At 41.6% G+C, this 16186-nt stretch overlaps 1 protein-coding gene across 4 annotated transcripts in view; it reads right to left on the bottom strand.

Annotated features, from left to right (window-relative positions):
* Nucleotides 1-1575: 1575 nt before the first annotated feature.
* The window catches only part of KATNIP (katanin interacting protein), a 59416-nt gene continuing 44805 nt past the window's right edge, over nt 1576-16186 (bottom strand). For all 4 annotated transcript variants that reach the window (XM_033073768.1, XM_033073770.1, XM_033073769.1 and 1 more), the window contains 8 exons: nt 15756-15913; nt 15408-15472; nt 14958-15068; nt 13015-13154; nt 10141-10242; nt 9326-9486; nt 6929-7017; nt 1576-5631 (listed from right to left, as the gene is read on the bottom strand). In XM_033073768.1, coding sequence (XP_032929659.1) covers nt 5576-5631; nt 6929-7017; nt 9326-9486; nt 10141-10242; nt 13015-13154; nt 14958-15068; nt 15408-15472; nt 15756-15913 — 882 coding nt within the window. In that variant the 3' untranslated portion in view covers nt 1576-5575. The remainder of the gene's footprint in view (nt 5632-6928; nt 7018-9325; nt 9487-10140; nt 10243-13014; nt 13155-14957; nt 15069-15407; nt 15473-15755; nt 15914-16186) is intronic.

Below are 16186 nucleotides of genomic sequence, written 5' to 3'. Positions count from 1 at the left end.
TCCTGTAATTCTTTAATGTGCTGTTTCCCTCCATCATTATTTTGGATATTTTATTTTACAGCTGGGTAAGAGACCTGCCTGCCTTTGTAACTGAGGAGTTATGAATGCTCTAGTCTGATTGACAAGGCAGTGATCAGTCACAGGTTGGACTCAATGATCTTGGAGGTCTTTTCCATCCCAAATGTTTCTGTGGTATCTTAAAGGGAAGAGTTGAGTGTGAGCTAATTCTATCTGTCTCATATATTTTCTTGGATTTATAGTTCCCCAAAATGCCCATCCTCTTTCCACAGATTGCACAAAGTCTGTGCATGCTGACATTTTTGGAAGTCTCATGAGAGATAGGACAGAGACCAATACTAAGAGTTTGTAAGTTGATTTTAGACACACCCAAAGAGACCTTAAATGAGCTGAAAGCTAAAGGCAAGACCTCACTGTGGCCAACTGAGACCCTCCAGAAATAACCAGGACACCTGGGGAAGGCAACTCACAGATCATGTGGGTTCCCTCTCCTAATTAGAGCCAAAGCAATGAGCTGTGGGTGGAGGCTCATGGGGTCCTGGAAGCAATATTCCAGGCTGGGAAAATCCTACCCTGCTGCTCATTGGGATGGTCAGTCCTCTCCTCCAGCCAGCAGCTCAGGAAGGGAGCACCAGAAGAGACTCTGTACAGCCTGATTTCCCCCTTCTCCAGTCATTTCTAGGTCAGTGAGAAGGAAGTCACCAATTGCAAGTGTTTCCTTTTGGGCCCAGATCTTAACACTGCAGCACTTCACAGGGTCCTGAGCCAGGGTGAAGGGAACTGATGCTGTCAGACAAGGGTGGAAAATTGATCTCTTCCCAGCAAGATTTAGAGGCCAGTTGGACAAGAAATTACTCCAGCTGGGCATTCTGTCCCCATCTCTCAGCTCTTCCTGCAGCTTGGAGATTCACTCTATAATTGCTTTCTTAGTCCACATTTTATCCTCAGCTGACAGAATTCCATTAGGGTGATACAAGCTGTGTGATAAAGGGATGTTTGTGTCTCACATGGGCTCTAAGTCATTTCCCAGCAAACAAGCAAATAGTCACAGAAATGGGCAAAGAGGCCACTGAGGCAGGAAATCCCTTCCTGTGCTCTGACCAGCAGGGCCTCAGCCTACAGAGGGAAGCAAACACCCTGCCAGGGTGTCCCCCTGCTCCCTCTCTGCTCTTCAGAGGAGACACCTCCAAAATGAACAGTCCTGCAGCATTTCTGGGCACACAACAGCCCAGCAAGCACACAGCACTGCCATCCCCAAAAATAGGGACCCCACACAAACAGGGGCCACAGTGCTGTGACACAGGAGTGGGGGACACCCCAGCTCAACAGCAAGTTCCCTTCAGATGGGAAATGTAAGAAATTAAATTAATCCTGCAACACATCTGAGCATGGATGTCTGGAGAGTGACAGGTTGGTCACACCATTAAGGCAGAACAGTGACTCTGAGCAGCACTTCCAGAATGGTTTTGGCAGGCAAATTGACCTTCTAAGCATGATGATGCAGCTAAAAGAGTCATGATGGGGAAAAAAGCTAAAAGGGAACCCAGGAAGTGCCTCAGGGTGCACAGTTTGAGTACCTGCAGTATATGGTGAAGGACAATGGTGAAGCCATCACCAGCTGGTGTCTGTTGGAGTTTACATTTCTTGAAGAATGTTGGAAGAGGTTTGACTATTTCAGTGACTTTTACCAGAGGAGCAGCTCCTGCTGGAGCTCAGCCTCCTGGATCAGCAGCCCCAGAACACAGAAGGCAGCCCAAGGCACCCTACACAAGGTCTGCATCCCCACCACTGGCTGTACTCTCCAGGATGCTGTGGAGCTGCATCCAGCAGTGAGGACAGCAGAGAGCAGGAGGGAGCGGGGAATGCTTCTCTTACCAATCAACCAAAGGAAAGCTGAATTCATCCCCTGCACGTGGCAGAATCCAGATGTCAATACAGCCCTTCATGTTTGCTCCTACCTGACTTCTGATAGGAAGGGATAATTTCCTGGAGACTTCAGAAAGCTTAAAAATTCAACCTCCTTCATGCACCACTCTCCCCCTCACAGCCTCAGTGGCAGCAGTTCCTGTCTCTGCCCATTGCAGGGGGTTCCAAGAGCTCCATGCATCCCACAGCACCCAGCCCCTCATGGGCACTGCCAATGCCACCAAGCACAGCAGACAGCCCTGATGTGGGAGGGCTGGGCATCACCAGGGGCATGCACAGCAGGGACATGGTACAAGTGCAGCAGGAGCACATCTTCCAGAGAACAGCCCCACCTGAGCAGGATGCTGTAGTGAAATTCATGTCCCAGTCCAGCCTAAGCCATGAGCAGGGCTCAGTTTAATTCAGCTGCTGGATGTGGCTCCTCTGGGTTTGTGGATGAGTGTCCTGACTCAGGAATACACAAGTTTCCATGTCTTCTGTGCTGCCCTTTACACCCTGCATCACTGCTTGTTCCCTCATCCATGGACAGGTGCCTCTCCCTGCTGCTTAAATGCTCCTGGATTAAAGCACAAAAAGGCAGAAATTGAAAAGTTGCAGGCCTTCCCAAGTATTTCAGATTACACTGTGAAGACTGACAAAAATATCTTTTCCTAGATCAAAGAGTAGGCAGCCTGGCATGTACTTCCTCCCAGATTATTTCTTTATCCTCTGCCCTTCTCAGTGTCACTGTGGGACAAACAAATTCATTTCTGTTATCTTGATCCAAGCCCTTTAAATCCAACCACAACAGGTAAAGGTGAGCAACTGTGGCATAAAGGTCTTTGCAGGGCCAAGATATTGAAACTGGGTGAAACTTTATTAATTTACATCAAAATCTTCAGCAAGACTTCCTATGAATCCTTCCTTTTCCTTTGCTGTGCTGTTGACAATGTCAGATGATGTTACTGGGCACATCCTTGCTGAATTACTCCTGCTGAAACTGTGCCTGACATTGACTCGAGAGCTCCGTGGGGATTTTCTTGATTGCTTGTTTACTCTTTCTCTTGTCCCTCCTGTAAATGCCAGACTGACATGAATGTACTTGTGAGTAGTTAGTTTGAAAAAAAAAGATGCAAAATGGAATAAACCTTTTTTTTTTAACCCTGATTTACTGAGGAAATGAGTCAAGTGTCTATGTTTGACTGTATAGGGCTGACTAGGACTCTTAATTATCTTTGGTTATATAAAGGGTCATTTCATCTCAGCTCCAATTAGGAGGGCAAACACTGACAGCTCCTACCCCACAGAGATGAATGAAGTATTTTCCAAACATTATGCTGCTCTCTAGAATGACTGACTAGAACCAAGGACTCCATTAGGCTGTGCCTTGGTGGTTTTTGTCATCCCAGACAGCAGCCTGGCAAACCCTTCTTTCACAGAACACTGCAGGGGAGGATGTTCCACAACTTGACAACTTTTTAAAATGTTTTCAAGACTATGGTCTTTCCACAATGTGGCAGTTGTGGGAATCTCCTGAATGGCTACAAGGGCTGCTGGGAGAGGATGGTAAATGTTGAAGCTATTGCACTCTGTGGCAGATGCCAGACCAGCTGCACTGGATACAGATTTACCAGGGGCAAAAGGGGTTGAAAATTAGCTGCAGTCACCGAGGTGAGGAAGACCTGGTGGTAGGGAAACACAGAGAGAAATGTAAAGCATCTGAGCTCGACCAAAAAGTTTGCAATAATTTCCAAAACCTGGAGCATTAGGGTTGAAAAATCATTAGCCCACCACACAGGACGTGAGACGCTTCAGACAGATACAGAGAAGACAGGTGAGCACAGGAAGTCCTCTCCCCCTCATACATTTTCAGATCAATAAGATGCTGTTCAGTGCCAGGAAACAGCAGATTTCATTTCTCTGCACAGCCAATGCTATTTTCTCAGAAGAACAAACAATGTGACAATCCCCATCCCATCTAGAGATCGCCCACATGACAAATCTGGGATTGTGCCTTAAACCTTGAAAACCTTGCTACACCCTCTCCCCTTCCAAACACAGACATTTATATCTGAGCCCTTCCAATACCCCTCCTCTTTTTCATTTGGAGTTGCCTGCTACATGATTTGGAGCAAAAATTAGCATTTGAGTTTTTGTGTAATTACACCAGACACAAACGAGGGGAGAGTTCTCAGAACAAGAGGATTCTTTAGTCAGTGCAGCTTGGGTAGAGCCCTTACACAAAGTACAATGTACTCACACTCTATTTTCCATTTAAAAGTAAAGTAGTTTGTATTTAGTACAAAATAAATTCTTTTGCTCCATCAGTACACAGAAACCTGGGAAATGCATTGGTATCTTGTGTCCTTTCAGCTCAGGCAACAGCAGTGATGTTTTAATAAGCAAATATACAAGATATTACACTCCTGACAGGACAGAAAGGGAAGCAGCACAGTTTGATTCTAAACTGAGCTGCACCAGTATCTCTGGTTTATGTGTGAAAGCACATCCTGACTTCAGCACTCAGTTCTCTCTGGAAACAATCACAGAATTACAGGAATGAGCAAGTTCTAAATGAGAATCCAGGGAAGAGATTTACAGGTTGTCACAAACACCAAGTTTTCAGGGAAAAGTACATTTGCATAGCAAATTCTGCAGCATATTTATTTGGTTAGAGTTTTTATTTAAATGACTACATGTGCAGGGTATTTTTGTTTAAAAATGCACTTTTCTCCTTACCTTCATCTAATTAAAAGGCATTTACCATTTCTCAGAAGTGATGATCTGTTGCTGGCAACATCTGGTTAGTGCAGCACAGAGGCATGGCCTCCTTTTTCATATAAATTCAGGCAAAATAGGAGGAAAAAACATTGCTCTGTAGCAGGAGGACTCTGAAGGATGTGCAGAGTACCTGTCAATGGCACTCCAGGCAAAACACCTCACTTGCTTTTTCCATGGTAGTGAAATGATGAGAGAAATAATTATTTCACTGCAAAACATGAAAAGGTGACAGCTGAAATGCACTTATTAAACCTTGATAAAGCCACTTCCTGATCTCCACTTCCTAAAGGCATCCATCACATTTCTGCAAGCCCAGTGGAACCTGTCTGGGTGTCAGAAACAGTGGCAGCTCCTACAGACAGCCCTGGCATCCAAACATGCCCAGAGACAGACAGCTAAAGAGTATTTTCTCTAACAAGTGCATTTCCCAGAGAACTATTTACAGGCATCAGAGATAAAGCAACACCTCCTTCTAGTGAGGATCTTCATGATCATCCAGCTAGGATTTAGGAATAAAAGCTTTAGAAATAATCTAAAAAAACTATGGACAATCCTGCTTAACCCAGGTTCTCAGTACTTGGCAGAACAGTTGTCAGGAGAAAGGTTCCCACTCTCTCATTATGTTCCTTCTTCCCTGGATTTTTAATTAAGAGATAAGGGGGGAAAATTCGGACAGATCATGAGCAAAAAATCCCCCAGGATACTGAATTCATGCTTTAGATTTCATTCTGAAGAAAATTTCCTGTAGCAAATAAAACAAGAGGAGGTGGTTCAGCAGCAGCAGACATGGAAAATCTTCCATTTGGATATGCATATTTTGGAGATCTGGATTGCAGTTACTTAGGGCTGGATCCATTCAGGACTTTCCTTGTTATCTTTTCCTCCTCTGCAATCCTTTCTCACTGATGCAGGTTTTGGGGCGCAGAGCTGTTGAGGAAAACAAAAGGCTGCTTTAGGACTGTGCACTAACAGTGAAGCCATGGAGTAAAATGAGGAACAAAAATGCCCATTTCTCTTTCCACCCCAGAATGAAGCCGAGCCAGCCTTCTCAGTAATGTTTGTGACACTGACACTGAGTGCTGCCAGCTCTTTCACAGTCCCATGGAATTGCTTTCCTGTGCAACCTGCTCTGAATTCAGGGTTGGTGCTGTCCTGAACAGGAGGCTGGACCCTCACTGAGGAAAGGAACCCCTTGAAGTCTCCTCCAACCCAAATCATTCCACAAATATGTTATCAACACCCTTTGTGGTTGATATTAGCCAGGACTGCAGAGGGCAACAGGCCACCCTCAAGTGGTGACTGCAGAGGCTCTGTGTCCTCAGTGCTGGAAAAGATGTGATGGCCATGGCAATAACAGCTGTTCTTTACTGCACAGCCAGTATGCCATTCCAGTGGACACAGAGATGTCCAGGATACTTTTGACAAGTATTGTTAAATGTAACAACTCCCAAGCTGATTTTTTACAGGCAATGGTATTTCAAATCCTTCTCCTACAGAACTGTTATTAAAAGCCATCAAATAATATCTGTAACACTTTCTGGAGAACTAATTGGAGAAAGTGTCATGCTCAGGAGAGAAAACCAATCATGAATATACCAGCTTGGCTGAGAATTTGAGAAGTATTTAGGGAGCTATTCTGAGTAATTTACAATGAATGACTGGTACTCTTCAGATATAAATACAATCTACTCTTTCTCCTTGGGAAAAAAAGAGAGGTTGTCTTTTCAATTATCACTTTGTAAGCAAAAAGACCAACCAGAAAGACAGTGGGAGGAACAGAGTCAACACATTTTCCCCCTTGTTACACTCACTGTGATTCTGGGCTTGCTCAAGGAGCATCAAGCAGCTGATCCTCAGACACATCTGCACTATCTCTGAAGCTGCTTAAAAGGCCAATGGGGATTCAGGGAGCTTTTTATTCCAAATATCAATGAACCTGAACAATTTACTATTTTCAGATTGTCTTCAGCCAGTTTCTTTGCTGAGGATTTCTGCATTTGTGGTTCTGTGAGGCACAACCACATCACCCCCTTTCAGATTTAGGTACAAAGTAGAAAACCACAAGAAGATGGAATTTGCAGTTTGTCTTTCTATGACAGAAAAAGCAGAGCTAAATATACATAAGACTTCCCACTTTTCCCAGTTTAGGGCTATAACAATGCTCATTATCCACACTGTGTCTGCAGGAATTGAGCAGCAGAAAAATGCGGAAGACAGAACTCACCCGGATCAGCCACAACTCGTTTCTTTTTGCTGCTGGTGACAATCTCATTTTCATTCATCATTCGTACATCCTGATCCTCCACGTGATTGCTGAAAAGATTGAAATCAGTACAACAGCCAAAATAATCAACATTGGGAAAAGTTATGAGAGTCCTGAAGAGAGATACCAAAGAAGGGATGTCTGGAGTCCAACAGCTCCACAGCACAGCCACACTACACAGGAATTACCCTGTCCTCATCCACCTGAAGGATTTCTTGCCAATTTTAATTAGTGGCATTTATTCAGGCACACATTCAAATATAAATATCATATTCACTCTACAATTTTCAAGCCTGCCTACACAGCTTGAACCACAAAGCAAAGTGAGATTTTAAATCAGAGATGTACAAAGGGGGTAAAAAAATCCTCATATGGAACTTCCACACTGCTTAGTGATTCTAAAAAAGCATTATTTGAAACTTTCCTGAACTAAACAAAATTCATTTACTGTGACAAGTTTTGCTTGCAGGCTGCTGCAAAATTTTAACCATTTCTTTTTGGGAAAGAAGCAATAACTTCAAAGGTAAATTAAACTAAACAAATTACAAAGAAAAACATGAGCTGGATTGAAAGGTAAGGAAAACATCACTAATAACATCTCTCTTTCACATAGACCAAAAAATCCCATTTGTGCCTCTGCAATAAAAGAAGAGTATTTTTCTTTTTCTCTCCAAGTACTGCACAAAATGGGTTTCTATTTCTGAAGAAAAATGTAATGTCTCTCAAACTGTCAGAGTGAAGCAGAAGAGCCAATACTGAAGCAAACCAAAACTTACACTATTGATGATAGTATCAGGCTCAAGTTCAGGTTCACAAAATACTGAACAGTGCCATGTGAAAGAGAATAGGCCAACATCACAATACCTAAAAGCTCCAGAGCATTTTTAAAATGAAGGGGTATTATCCAGCAGGTCTCTTGTTGCTGCTGAAGTACCCTGTATTTTAGTAGGGTAGGAGGTGAAAAAAAAGAGAAAAGATGATTGCAGACTAGGCTGGGAAGAAAGAGCAAGAAAACACCTGCACTGGTCTGGAAGAGAAGAGGCTCAGCATGTTCTTGACTGGAAAAGAGACCAGGCAGTGTTTGTGACCCCAAAATCTCCTCTTTCAAGTAGATCAAAGGACATATGTCTTATAAATACGTGCAAAGGAAGTTATGTGAAAAAGATCTGTGATTACAGCTGGTGCTTCCCTGGTTTCAATAACATAATTTCACTCATAGAAATATCTGAAGCTGAGGAAAGCAAAGGTTCATTTCCCATCCTCCTCCTTTATCCATCCATTGAAAATTTTCTCCAAACTTTTATTTCCTCAAGGCATTTTCACTTCAGTGACTTTTTCACTCTGAGAAATTGTTCACCTCCAAGTTTTACCATGACAACACAGCCACTCGTACAAAAACATGAGTCCAACACAACACATCCAAACAATAATAATTTATTTAACCTCTGACAGGCCTGGGGCCAACAGCCAATGCTTTGGGGAAACACAAGAAAACAAACCCTGCGGGCAAATGTGAATTTCTCTCTTTATTCAGAGCATCTCATGTTCCTTCTGCTTATTTCTAAATGTTTGAATATCTTTCTGAGTGGATCACACACCATTTATCCATGCAAAACTTGCCCTTTTTTCCCAAGTGATGCATGTGCAAAACATTCTATTTGTCAGCTGTCCCTCATAAAAGAAAGTGTTCACTTCTATAACCTTTCATTTTTTCACTTTTCAATCCCATTTAAAATAAATTATTCTTTCAAATCTTTACTTTCCTTGCCAGGAACTGTTTTTTAGACCTTACCAATCCTGGCCTTCTAAATCTAAGTGCATTTTTCACTGCATTTCATCACATTCTCCATGAGATTGCCAACTTAGTAATTTCAAAGTGTCATTCCCCCAAATGTAATTCATTCCTCATTTTAGAAGTTCATTATTTTAGACTGTTTAAAAAATAGTAGAATTCTGGCTCCTTAATTAGCATCTGTGTCAAATCAGAGTTTATTTTCTTTAATTTTGATGCTTGCTTTTTTTTAATGAACTTTCTATTTTTGCCCCCTCTATGTAGCATCATTAAGATTTATTAATCCTTTCTAAGGAAGCCTAACTTTTTCATTTTGTGTTTACAGGCTTTCATGAAAATAGATGTAAATATAAATCATGAATACCAGCAAGTGCTACAAGATGCTTGCAAACAAAGCTGGCAATTTGGTCCTCATATCTAAAAATCTACTTACTCCTCCTCAAGTGAGGCCAGGGATGCTCTGGAAGGGAATTTTCCTCAGCAATACACACACTGCTGGCATCAGCCACATCAAAGCAGTTTCTAAAGCCAAAACTCTTTGTCCCAGCCAAGATCCACGGACGTACCTGATAACAGTTCTCCTCTCCTGGTGGCAAATCCTCTCATCATCTGTGAAGAGGATGGTGTGGTAGGGCACCTCGGGGTCACACGTGGGGAGGATGCCTGACACCACATGGGTCACCATGTCCAGAATCCCATTGTACACCAGCAAATCATCAACCAGGAGCTACAGATAATGAAGAAATAAACCAAAAATCCATCAGGAAATCTGGCCTTGCTTTCAGCAGCTCTCTAGCAATTAACTAGAAAGCATTTTGCCCTTTTTGTTTAATAAATCCAATCATATATTTAGTTTTTGTTCCTTAAAACTTCCATTTCTCTCTATTTGCTGCTGGAGCTTGATTTTTTTCTCTCTCCAAGTTTTTTATCTTGTCACTGGTATTTTTTAATGCAGCTTTCAAGTAATTAAAAATGTATTTCGTGTTTTACATAATTGGCATTCTATTCATTGGGGTGAATCACTCTTAAATCTAAGAATTAATGAATCTCACCTCATTTCAGCTGTCTAAAACTTGGGTTTGTAGTTCAAACTAGTTTTCCAGGCTTACTCTACAGTCAGTGGAAAAAGGCAAGTGTTATCCTGTCTTAAGACAATTATCTAAGACAAAAATCAGAACAAGTTTTCTTTCCCTGGACAAAAAAAGGGAGGACAGATGACTGGCATAGATTAGTCATTTTAATATTAAATGCAGAGTTAAATGAGATGAATCCCATCCTTTGAGATTACATGGAATCACACTTCAACAAACTGTGAGAACACGTCCAGAATGGAGCCAGCTGACTCACCAGGACATACAAAATGCACAGGAAAATTACTTACACCAAACTCCTTCACACCTCTCTGAGGTGTCTTGGCATAATTCCATAACTTGATCATTGACACGGTAGTAGGTACATCAAAAATGACATACACCCTATTCACCTGTAAAAGAGAATTAATCTCTATTTAACAGCACAAATTCCCCACAGAAACTAAATTCTCATGCATGTTACATCAAAAGAAGTTTCATATTTGAAGAGATATAGCTGGAGGAGAGAGAACTGATGCTGAGGATGGAAGTTCAGCTATCATCCCTGCTGATAATTCCCAGATGTTGGCTCTGCCCCACAGCTGCTCTCAGAAGCACAGAAGATGAGATCTTAGAGCATCCTTGTCATCCTGGACTAACTGGAGATTGGAGGAGGGGGATAGAGACACTTTTAATGAGTGTTTCATAAACCAAATACAGACATGTCCTCAGGGATAAGACAAGCTGGTGCCTCTTCTGTTCTGCTCTATTCTGCATGGAGCCTGCAAGAAAGATGGAGAGAGACAATTTCCAAGAGCCTGGAATGCCAGGACACAGGGAATGGTTTCCCACTGCCAGAGGGCAGGGATGGATGGGATATTGGGAAGGAATTGTTCCCTGGGAGGGTGGGGAGCCCTGGCACAGGGTGCCCAGAGAAGCTGTGGCTGCCCCTGGATCCCTGGAAGTGTCCAAGGCCAGGATGGACAGGGCTTGGAGCAGCCTGGGATGAGGGAAGGTGTCCCTGCCCATGGCAGGGGTGGGACTGGATGAGCTTTAAGGTCCCTTCCAACCCAAACCACTCTGCGAATCAATTATTTTATTATATTCCATTCCAACTCTTTCTCCCAAATATGAATGGAATCCACCTTTCTATTTGCAACACTAAAATGTCCCCTGTATGCCCTGAAAGCTATTGCAGAAATGTTGCAATTTTTGTGAGTGATACTACCAGGAATTTAGAGACAATCCTCCAGATGCCTGCTAAACAATTACTGCTTGAGGTATTATTCATCTGCCTTTCAGTGACGTTAATGTCAAGATGTTAAGACCAAAGATTAGGCAGGCAGGAAACCAATCTTGCCTGTTACAGTTAATTCCATGCTTTTCCTTTTATGAACCACTATATCAACTTTGGATCAACATATCTTAAGCTTCATCTTTAGCATCCTCTGAAGTTTTAATCCTTTGATGTACTAGAGAAGATACTGTAGGTTATATTAAATCATTATGCTAGGGTTTTTTACTGGAGAAAGAAAGGTAGATTGGATCGATAGAAATGTTTGCATCTGTGATTTTCCATGAGACAGCTGGAGCATTGTCCCCAACAACAACTGCTGGACCACAGAAAATGATATATTTGATTAAAAGTCCATTCAAAACAAGAAATAAAAAGACAATCAGTAACAGGAGAACAAATCATTCAAATTCTGCTTATGTAAGAAATGAATTTGAAAACAGGAAACCACTTTTAGAATCAAAAAGGAAAAGACATTTAGGAAGAAAAAGAAAGGCTATAATAGCAATTGCCTTCAAGCTTTTGAAGCTTCCAGCACATCAAAGAGTTAATGCAGCTTTGCAAGCAGCCTGCACTGAGGATGGGAGCATTCACAAGCTCTGGTTCACAGCCCAGCTCCAGAGGCTGAGCATCAATAGGCTGATTGCTCCATCCAGCACCTCCCAGCTCAACAACCATCCCAGGGAAGATGGAGGAGGGAAAAGTACTCTGTGCATCTTACAGAGGTGTAATTTGCTACAGTTCAAGGACAGCAAACACCATTAAATCACTTCTGCCTCCTGCTTTTCACACATTATCAATTTACCCTTTAATACTGGTATTTTGTGCTCTTCTGCAGTACTTTGGTGTCAGGCAGAACAACACAAAGAGAGAGAACTCCAGGGCCTGTTATTTTTCTTTTTCCCAAGTGAAAGAGCCTCTGCAAGCACGTCTTTTGTAAGGACATGAGCACGCTCAGATGATTGTCAAATCAATCAGTCATCCTCTTAATAGAGACATCTGAGCATCCCATCAAATTGCCAGGATTTGGGATGTGGGATCTACTCAGCAGGAGGCTCAGGCATCACACAGACCTTCCACTTCCCTAGGAAATGCAAGTGCTTACTATTCCCAGGTACACTTGAAAGCTTTACCTTAATTATAGCCCTTCATTACAACACATCATGATATAAATTAACAATTCCTCACTTTAATATTCTAATTACTAACTGCAACATCTGGACAAGGATTTCACCAACACAGTAAGTGATAACTTAGCACATATACTTTGTTGTCTTTTTAAATCCATTTTCTTATAAGAAATAAAACCACCTTAATTATGTCCATTACAGGCCCCTAAAAAATGTCTTTTCCCAGAAGAAGGTCAGAAGTCATTTATCTACTTTTCCTGTTTAGATTTTTATATCCCAGCTATTAAACATGGAACTTCTCAAAGGACTGAATCATTTGTGGCCTTAGGACATGAAGTACTAAGTCTGCCATCCCTAATCTACAAATTTGAATTCAACACAGATAATGAGATTAAAAAAGAATTTCTCACTGCAGGAATAACATTCATTATATTTTGTAAAAATGAACTTAAAAGCACCAGAAAGGTGTTAATTGCACAGAACTCCTTCATCAGTATCTTTGTCACAGTGATTCAAAAACCATCTCTGGAAAATCTTCTGCTGTTGCCCCATGAAGAGAGATGATAAACCTGGGAAATCTCCATTGCTTCTGCCTGTGCAGTGCAGAGAGGCTGCAATATAAACAACTTCTACAAAACAGTGATTTAGCATCTGTTACCAATATCAAATTTAGCTATGAATTCTATTTGCTTCCCCTTCCCTCCATGCTTCCAGTTCCATCCACACACATCACTGAAACAGAATGAGAAGGGAAAATGTACCAAACCAGGAAGAACTGGTGCCAGCCACATGTGCCTGCCATCAGTGGTGTCATTCACTCTGTCAATCAGTTTGTCTGGAGTCCGGATGTCTCCAGATACATCTTCTAAAATGTTGACACTATCTGGAAAAGCAGCAATATCTGAAAAAAACCTTTAAGCATAAATAACCCAAAAATGGATATTTCAGAAACACCATATTTGAAAGTTTATGCTCTTCCCAGCTTCATGAATGAGTTTTCACCACTCCAGCAGTACTCCCAAGACAGCATAGCTGAGGAACTTGAGGGGACATACTTAAAAGCAGGACAACCCTTAGATATTCTGGCATTCCAGTTTATTTTTGAAATAGGAATCAAGTAACTATCTGCATTTAATTCATTCTCAAATATGTACTTATGACTTCATCAATAAAGTTCCATTATCAGGAATAGGCACTTCCCAGCTTTTTGGTGACTAAGTCCCATATTTTTATCATAAACTTGTGCAAATTCCTCATATAAAACCTGTCTCAGGCAGAGTGTCTTTGCAGGAGGCAATCATCAGTCAGACTAGGTTTTGCTTGAGTCTCTCAAGGTCTGTGGTAAAAATCAGTGACTGTGTCATACAACTTTTTCTCATTTCTTTGAGAGGGAAAGATTTGACTCCCATTGAACAGGCAAACAGATTTTTTCTCTGAGAGAACATTCACATTAAAAACATATATAAATGTTTAAGACATAAAAAGAAATGTGGATGGATGGCAGTGTCTTCAGAATTATGAATCCCAAGCAATCCAGTTGGAGGGACATTAATTTGCCTGTCCTGCTTTCTAAAAGTCTGTAGGTATTTATGAAGAATTGAAGGAATGACACAGCAATGCCTCAAGTGTTTAAGTAAACTTGATTCAGTAGTGAATTATCACATTAAACATTCCACTAAGATAAATAGGCTCTTGTGGGATCCTAATACATCCCACAACACAACTGCACAGGCAGTAACAGGTGATCATTCAAAAGGAGATGAGAATTCTTTACCTGGCTTCACTGTTTTGCACTGCAGAGCTGCACCAGGTATATTAAAGATGCCTGGTTCTTAAAGACTATTTGTTACCACGTCTCAATTTCAAAATGTTTCTTGTCCATTATAAATGATTAAAGTTCCAAGTGTATCATATAAGTTACAAATCAAAATAGCACTTGGGGAAAAGCCTTTATTTTATTGAATTCCCTATTTATTAGGCAGTGAGGATCCTTAAGAGATGAACAATTCCTGAAGCATTTGTGCCATTTGTTCTTTCAGGGAGCTAAGAAATGTTCCTTCTATGGACCTGAATACCTGAACTGTGGTAGTTGTATGTTGGGGTATGAAGCTTTCAGCTCTAAAAGACTTTGGCTGGCACAGAGCACAAAGTGTAACCTTGATGAATGAACATCAATCTTGCCAATATGCCCTTCATTCCCTCTCTTGGATATCCAGGGAACACTGAATCAGATTCAAACTCTCAGCCCTGCTCTTCATGACTGCATTGGGTGTCTAGAACAGCCTTAAATCTCCAGAACAAGAGTCATGAAAAATTTCTTTCTTGAGGCACAATGAAAAAGCCCATTAAAAAAAGCACTGAACTCAATCTTTTCTTATTAATTTATAGCTCAGCAAACTTTCTGGTCCTTCCCCACCACAGAAGAAATGTCAAGAGCAGAAAATACCACACCCTTCTTAAGCCTTCCCTTCTCTAACTTTGTCCTGCTTTGTTGGTGCATCCCATTGAGAGAAGAAATATTCTGAAGTATACAAAATCCATAAAAACATATGGAAAAGTGGTTCATCACCCAAATACAGAGAAATAGAAGCAGAGTTCATCACACTGGACAACCTGGCAATGTGGAAGTGATACCCTGTGACATTTTGCCAGGGCATAAACTGTGCATCAGCAGGGCCAGGGGTGCTTGGTGTGCAAAGGATACTGTTTTCAGTCAGTAGGATTTGCTCTCCATGTTCATTGAACAACTCCAGCCCATTCAGACCAATGTAGTAGGGATCACCCCAACTCGTCAGGAGCTGGAACTGGAAAATAACTAAAAACAAAATGCTATTAAGGAAAACATCAATATAGAAGCTTTGTCCTAACAGACTACTTAATCTGCAGTTTGAAAAATTATTGTGCAGCCCACAATGTCAGACACTCTTATTTGCAGTTCAGGAGAGAAAGCTACCAGAGGATCTGAAAACAGGCCACATATTCATATAGGATTTATTCTTAAGCCTCACTTTGTAGAAGCCTTTCTCATATTCTTGGTATCTTGTTAATATCTTCAAGCACCCAAAATTGTTGAATTCAAAAAGCTCAGGACTCCTAACCATGGTAATAACTCTAAAATATTCCATGTGTCAAGGAAGACGACAGGGAAGGATACAACCACAGGGCATTAATGGTGCTTCATAATCCATACTGGCTTGTTCCAGTATCCTCGAAGCAGTCCTGCCAAAAAAAACCAAGGCAAATCAGGTTATAAAGTACCCTTGGCTCATTCAGAAAAGAACAAATCCAAAGAACTAAACCTCCACAGACACCACCCCAACCCCTCCACCTGTGACGATGGACCAGACTCCCCTGTGACCTCAGTGAAATTTGGTCAGAGTTAAAAGCACTGCTCTAAGTGCTCCATGCTTTCATCCAGGAGCTGACACAGCTCCAACAGGGAATGTGAAATGACAGAACAGTGAAACCATGTGGTTCAGACAACAAAGACATCCTGTTTTACCTCCTGTGTACTTTAGGAATTGGTTGGGGCCGTAGATAGTCAAGAAAGAGAATTTCTTGAGCAAAGTCAAAGTGGCAGTTGCCTGGTCCCTTGCGGATAAGGAAACCCTCCTGGGGGGAGATGCTGTGCCCATCCAGAATCACATGTACCACCTTAGCCTGGTTTAAAGGAACAAAACATAAGGTTACATGTCATTATCATTAGCAAAACATAAGGTTATCTGTCATTAGCATGACATGACTTACATTAAAATAATTGTAAACAATTCCATTCACTTCAGAGACTGAAATAATTTCCTTGACCTGTATTTATTTCATTCCTCTAGAGTGTGGCTTCCTTTGGCAAAAGAAAGCCTAACCCAGCAGATACCAGCAATTCATAGTGTCTGTGTCATCACTGACATTGATGGGGGTGGCAGAGGTGAGGATTTG

Source organism: Catharus ustulatus, chromosome 16 (assembly GCF_009819885.2).
Source record: "Catharus ustulatus isolate bCatUst1 chromosome 16, bCatUst1.pri.v2, whole genome shotgun sequence".
Lineage (NCBI taxonomy): Eukaryota > Metazoa > Chordata > Aves > Passeriformes > Turdidae > Catharus > Catharus ustulatus.
Note: the sequence above shows the minus strand (reverse complement) of the source record. Positions and strands in the feature narration are given on the sequence as shown.